The 6,677-nt window shown below is 51.6% G+C and overlaps 1 protein-coding gene across 1 annotated transcript; it reads left to right on the top strand.

Moving 5' to 3' along the window:
• Window positions 1-604: 604 nt before the first annotated feature.
• POU5F1 (POU class 5 homeobox 1) lies at window positions 605-6,072 on the top strand. Its single transcript, XM_042937255.1, has 5 exons — window positions 605-1,009; window positions 4,332-4,452; window positions 4,772-4,902; window positions 5,225-5,383; window positions 5,568-6,072. The coding sequence occupies exons 1-5, from the start codon at window positions 605-607 to the stop codon at window positions 5,832-5,834; spliced, it is 1,083 nt and encodes a 360-aa protein (XP_042793189.1). The 3' UTR covers window positions 5,835-6,072.
• Window positions 6,073-6,677: the final 605 nt, after the last annotated feature.

Raw genomic sequence — 6,677 nt, 5'->3', positions numbered from 1 at the left:
TGGAGTGACTGAACCTGGCCAGTAATCCGGATGGGGATGTCAATTCCCCCTGGGGGAATTGGGCAAGAGGGAGGACCGCAGGGGGTGGATATTAAGGAATGGAGGGGTAGTTATGGCAGTCCTAGGCACATACACACTCAAAAATGTTTGAGGAGCTGAGAGGATGGCTGTGCACCAGGGAGGAGAGGGCGTCAGTGTCTCTGAAGAGGGGTCAAGCACCTGGGCTCCTGAAGAACCGAGAGGAAGTGTCCAAGTCACCCAGACAGTTCTGAGGTGTGCAGAGCCCCAGAGGGGGCAGGCAGCCTGTTGCGGGTTGGAAGTGAAGGTCCGAATGAGGGGCCTGCATCAAGGGTCTGGGGCCTTGAGAGGCGCCTAGCTGGAGCTCCCTGGCTTTCCTACCCCCGCCACAGACCACCGCCACCATCAGGCAAACACCCTTCGCCTCAGTTTCTCCCACCCCCACCGCCCTCACCTCCACCCATCCAGGGGGCGGGGCCAGAGGTCAAGGCTAGTGGGTGGGATTGGGGAGGGAGAGAGGTGTTGAGCAGTGCCTCGGAGAGCCCTCATTTTTCCAGGCCCCCGGCTTGGGGCGCCTCCGTTCCCCATGGCGGGACACCTGGCTTCCGACTTGGCCTTCTCGCCCCCGCCAGGCGGTGGAGGCGATGCGCCGGGAGGGCCGGAGCCCGGCTGGGTTGACCCTCGGACCTGGCTGAGCTTCCAAGGCCCTCCCGGCGGGTCAGGAATCGGGCCGGGGGTTGGGCCGGGCGCTGAGGTGTGGGGGATTCCCCCGTGCCCCCCGCCGTATGAGTTCTGCGGGGGGATGACGTACTGTGGGCCTCAGGTTGGAGTGGGGCTGGTGCCCCAAGGCGGCCTGGAGACCTCTCAGCCAGAGGGCGAAAGGGGAGCCGGGGTGGAGAGCAACTCCGAGGGGGCCTCCCCTGAGCCCTGCGCTGCCCCACCTGGGGCTGTGAAGCCGGACAAGGAGAAGCTGGAGCAAAACACCGAGGAGGCGAGTGAGCTGAAACAGGGCCAGAGGGGGTGGCTGGGCTGGCAGGGGGCGGCCAGGGAGGGGGTGGTGGCTGCCTAGGCCTGGAACCCAAGAGGGCAGCAGGCAGAGGCGATGCCCCAGGCAAAGAGGGCTGTGTGGCCTGAGAGCAAGGGCACGGTGGGAACCAGAAGCCAGAATTCAGAGAGAAGGGGCAGGTGAGGGCAGGGCAGCCCCAGGGAGTCGGAAGCTGCCCCAGGCTGGCCTTGCTTCCCGCCCGGCCCTTGTCAAGTAGCACCTTTCCACATCCTAGGCCTGGCCTGACCAGGGTCCGATCACTCATTTATTACCAGCCCAGCACTAGGCCCAGCTTGGGGTTTGAGTCCCTTCTCCCACCCTTAGCCCTTCTTGAAAATTTGATCCTTACGAGACTCAGGATCTTGGCCTTAGGGTTAAGTGTGGCCTGAGGGCAAAAACAGTGCTTATCCCAGGGTTATTGTTCCTGAAAGTCTAGGGTGTGACTGATTTCTGATAGAAGCTCCTGTTTGTGCTGTGTGTGTGGACGTGTGGGGTTGGGTTTACCTCCCGTCAAGTTTAGGGCTTGTCTTCCCTTGACCTCTGCCTCGGGGCCAGTGAGTCACCATTATGCAAAGTGCACACCCTGGCACCCCCTTGGTGGAAGAAGTCCTCCAGGCCATCGCCCAAATTTAGGGTCTGCTGAGGGATTGAAAGACTTCTGGGTCCAGCCCTGCTAAGGACTAGTAAGGATGTATCTTCCAGTCCTCCCAAGAGACAAGTGTAAGCAATTAGAGATCAAGTACTAAGCCTTTAGACCTCACCAAAGGAGGTGTGAGCGGGTCAGCCGACCGAGTGGCCCTCGACTTTGTAGGAGGTGACTGCTGAGCCTTGAATAATAATGGCTGCCAATTGTGGTCCATTTCCTAAGTGCCTGGCTGTGTGCTCAGTTTCTACATCATTATCTCATTAAACCACCACAAAATCTCCCAGGGAGGTATTATTAGCCTATTTCACGGGTCTTAACTACTAAATGATGAAGCTAAGGTCTGAATTGGGGTTACTTTATTTCAATCCTCAAAGTAGGATTTGGAAAAGCTATTATGGGAAGCTGAGAACATTTATAGGTCTGAAGCAGGGACTGAGCAGAAGTTGGGAATGGAAGTTAGCCTATTTGAATATGTGATTGATCAGCCTTGGAATGCTTCCCTCAAAGTTTCTAGGACTGCACAAAGGTTTAGCCCTCTTGGCCACTTGCCTTCATTGGAGTGCCCCAGGGCTCAGTCCATCACCCTCTGCTCTATCTACCTTTCCTTCCTCTCATCCACTCTCAAGCTCAAATGCCTGTGGAGAGGACTACCACATTTTGTGTCTCCTGCTGGGATGGCTCCATGAAATGCTTCACCCCATCCATCACCCAGTAGCTCAAGGCCCCAACCGGTCATCCTCATTCCTTTCACATTCTACATCCCATCTTTTCAAAGCACAGCTATCTTCACCTTGGAAATACACCCTGAAGCAATCACTACCCCCTGGTCCCAGCCACCACCATCTATGTGGGGGTTACTGCGGTTGTTACAAGTCATACCCTCATTTCCTCCTTAGTATGTTGTCAACATGTCAACTGAAGTGAGCATTTTATCTTTTTTATTTCCTTTAAGTTTTATTTATATATTTTGAGAGAGAGACTATGAGCACAGGGGTGGGGCAGGGGTGGTGGTTCAGAGAGAATCCCAAGCAGGCTCCGTGCTGTCAGCAAAGATCTCACGAATCCTGGGATCACAAACTGAGTCAAAACCAAGAGTCAGATGCTTAACTGACTGAGCCACCCGGGTGCCTCTGGAGTAAAAATTTTTTTTTTTTGTTTATTTTTTTAAATATTTCTTTGAGAGAAAGAGAGAGTGTGCGTGCATGACCAGGGGAGGAGCAGGGAGAAAGGAAGAGAGAATCCCAAGCAGGCTCCACACTGTCCATGCAGAGCCCGATGAGGTGCTCAGTCCACCAACCGTGAGATCATGACCTGAGCCAAACTAAAGAATCTGACGCTAAACAGATTGAGCCACCCAGGCACTCCTGAAGTGAACATTTTATTTTTTTTTAAATTTTTTTTAATGTTTATTTATTTTTGAGACAGAGAGAGACAGAGCATGAATGGGGGAGGGTCAGAGAGAGAGGGAGACACAGAATCTGAAGCAGGCTCCAGGCTCTGAGCTGAGTACAGAGCCCGACGCGGGGCTCGAACTCACGGACCATGAGATCATGACCTGAGCCGAAGTCGGACGCTCAACCAACTGAGCCACCCAGGCGCCCCTGAAGTGAACATTTTAAAATCAGATATTTTACTCTACAAATCCATTCAGCAGCTCTCCGTTTCACTCGCTGACTGCAGCATCCACAAGATCTGCCCTGCTCATCCCTTTGACTTTGTGAGCTCCTCCCCTCTTCTCTTTCTTGCATCTTTCACCCTGCTCCAGCCACACAGGCCTTGCCACTGCAGGGCCTTTCCACTGGGATCTTTCCCTTTGCTCAAGCATCATTTTCTCTTATTTAAAACTGTCACCATCCTCATAGTCTCCCACCCTGCTGTACTCTAATCCTTCACCCTGCTGCATTTTTTCCATGGTGCTTCTACCATAGTAACATGCTGAATACTTATTTGTGTCTCCATGTTACAATGGAAGCCCCCTGAGGCTTTTTGTCTAGTTTGGGTAGCCTTTGGTTAATAGAAAGTGTGCAGTAAATCTATTGAATTAATCAATGAGAATCCCTGTATGTCACAAAAAGATACAGTAAAAATAAGGGATAATCAGATTTTTTAAAATGAGCACCAAGTCTACCCGTCACTTAATTCATACCTTTTTTGACACCTTTTCTGTAGTGTGTGTGTGTAGGTGCATGCCATGTCATACCCTGGGAGGAGGCTGGGGGAGAGCATATTGAGAATTAGAGACATGTGCCCTTTACTTTTCCAGTCTCAACTGCCTCAAACTGGCATAATAATTGGGTCAAAAAGCTTTTGTGGGAATGAAATGAGCTAAGAGGCAGCAGCTCCCTTCATATAACCTGACAGATATTCATTCTCATGGAGGCCAGGGCCTGCCTTTCCATCTATGCAGGAATGGTGCTCTGCATCTACCCGATGTGTTACCTTCTGGGGTGAATGATGTTCGTAGATAGGCTATTTCTAGATATTTGGTGGGCAGTCTGGATGCAGATACTCCCACAGACCATTCCTTGGGGCTATAGCCAGGTTCTTGGGGCCCAGGTGGGAAGGGGGATCGACAACTGGTGTGTTTATGTTCTTACATGTCCTCTTCCTTTATGAATGCAGTCCCAGGACATCAAAGCTCTGCAGAAAGACCTGGAACAATTTGCCAAACTCCTGAAGCAGAAGAGGATCACCCTGGGATATACTCAGGCCGATGTGGGGCTCACCCTGGGGGTTCTCTTTGGTGGGTCTCCCTCAGCCTGTCCTGACACAGAACACAGGGACCACATCTCCCCTGGAAGAACATGCCTGAACTTGGGGCTTTTCTTCCTACCAGGGAAGCAAAGGAAGGGTATTTCAGGAGCGGACTCTATCCCCACACATGAAGAGGGTAGAGAGGAAGGGGGAAAAAGTACCTGGACCTTGATTTTCCTCTGGGAAGAAGTGTGACCCTGGTGTGGGATCTCGGGAAGGCAGGAAAAGGTGGGGAGGCCCTGGGTCTTGGGGTCACACAGGTACTGCCTTCTGCCTCACCTTGCTTCTCTCTCCACTGGCTTCCCCAGGGAAGGTGTTCAGCCAAACAACCATCTGCCGTTTTGAGGCTTTGCAGCTCAGTTTCAAGAACATGTGTAAGCTGCGACCCCTGCTGCAGAAGTGGGTGGAGGAAGCTGACAACAACGAAAATCTGCAGGAGGTGAGGGGGGCAGGGATGCTCAGGGGTCTGCTGAGCCTTATCCTGGTTTTCAATGCTTCCACCCATGGCTTCCAGCTCTCCTTCCTGGGGCAATGGTCCTCAGTGGGATGGAGTGGAATTCCTCAGTTCTGGAAGGAGGTCCAGAGTCATCCGTCTAAACCCACCCTTCCAGGATTCTCTCCATACCATCTGCTACAGGTGACCTGTCCAGGCACTGCCCCCTTAGCAATTTGCTCTTGAGTCACTGACTTCCTGGTGCTCTGCAGGCTCAAAGTCTGCCATTCCATCTTCCTCCCTTGTCACTCTCTCTCCACCTCACCAGATATGCAAAGCAGAGACACTTGTGCAGGCCCGAAAGAGAAAGCGAACAAGTATCGAGAACCGAGTGAGAGGCAACCTGGAGAACATGTTCCTGCAGTGCCCGAAACCCACCCTGCAGCAGATCAGCCACATTGCCCAGCAGCTCGGGCTGGAGAAGGATGTGAGTGCCCAGTCCTTATGTGGTCCATCTCCTCCCCAGTCACCATCTCCCTTTCCCTGGCTCTGGCTCTTGTCTTCAAACCACTCTAGATCTGTTGGCTTTGGGCCAAATGACTAAGCAAAGCTAGCCCCACCTCCTGGAGTTCATGATTGATTGTCACTCTACCTTGTATCTTTCATCCCAGGTGGTCCGAGTGTGGTTCTGCAATCGTCGCCAGAAGGGCAAACGATCAAGCAGTGACTATTCGCAACGAGAGGATTTTGAGGCTGCTGGGTCCCCTTTCTCAGGGGCACCAGTATCCTTTCCTCTGGCACCAGGGCCCCATTTTGGTACCCCAGGCTATGGAAGCCCTCACTTCACTACACTGTACTCCTCAGTCCCTTTCCCTGAGGGTGAAGCCTTTCCCTCTGTGTCTGTTACCACTCTGGGCTCTCCCATGCATTCAAACTGAGGTGCCAACCCTTCCCAGGAATGGGGGCCAGAGGAAGGGGGAGAGCTAGGGAAAGAGAACCTGGGGTTTGTACCAGGGCTTTGGGATTAAGTTCTTCATTTCACTAAGAAAGGATTTGGGAACACAAAGGGTGTGGGGGCAGGGAGTTTGGGGGGGTACTGGTTAGAGGGAAGGTGAAGTTCAAGGATGCTCTTGTTTTTAATCCCCACATCACTCATCACTTTCTTAAATAAAGAAGCCTGGGACACAGTAGGTGGATACTTTTGTCTTTGGTTTGTCCTCCTTTGATTAGAAGAGGAGCTGGGGATACCCAATAGTTAGGTATTAGCTCTCCGACCCCAATGACCCTGAAACCAAGGTTCCATTTAAACTGCTCAGTCACACAGTATCTGTGGGAAAGCCAGTACTGGAATCCATTTATTTGTAGAAAGTCCCTATAGGTATGAACTAGTTCTTGAGAGCCTGTGACTTGGAGTCCTGGGGAAATTTGAGTGGAATACCTTATTTTTATAGCCCATTCCCTATTAGGAGCTGACTTTTTTTTTTTTTTTTGCTTTCCCCACTTTCTACTCTGGAAGTATCCTTAGTGGCGTTACACCAAGGAATTATCTTTAAATACTTTCTTTCTGTATATTGTCCCAAGTAAAAACTCCATCATGTGCTTTGTTGATACCAAAGTCCATTTGGTTTCCACTTAAGATTTTGGCCTACTTTGTCCATGAGTGACTCCCCAAATCCCATGTTTTTGTCCTGGCTCTGCCATTACTTAATTGGGGTAATTGGGGCCCTTGCTTGGAGCTGTTTCCTTCATGTTAAAACAAAAACAAAAAAAAAAACCCTTGG

Source organism: Panthera leo, chromosome B2 (assembly GCF_018350215.1).
Source record: "Panthera leo isolate Ple1 chromosome B2, P.leo_Ple1_pat1.1, whole genome shotgun sequence".
NCBI classification, from domain to species: Eukaryota; Metazoa; Chordata; class Mammalia; order Carnivora; family Felidae; genus Panthera; species Panthera leo.
This window is presented reverse-complemented; position numbering and strand designations above follow the sequence as displayed.

What these genes read in the sequence shown, in the direction of transcription:
- POU5F1 (XM_042937255.1), top strand. Translation starts at nt 605, where the DNA reads ATGGCGGGACACCTGGCTTCCGACTTGGCCTTCTCGCCCCCGCCAGGC. An exon ending in CACCCTGGGGGTTCTCTTTG is followed by an intron (nt 4,453 to 4,771) that starts GTGGGTCTCCCT and finishes TGGCTTCCCCAG; the next exon opens with GGAAGGTGTTCAGCCAAACA. An exon ending in ACAACGAAAATCTGCAGGAG is followed by an intron (nt 4,903 to 5,224) that starts GTGAGGGGGGCA and finishes CCACCTCACCAG; the next exon opens with ATATGCAAAGCAGAGACACT.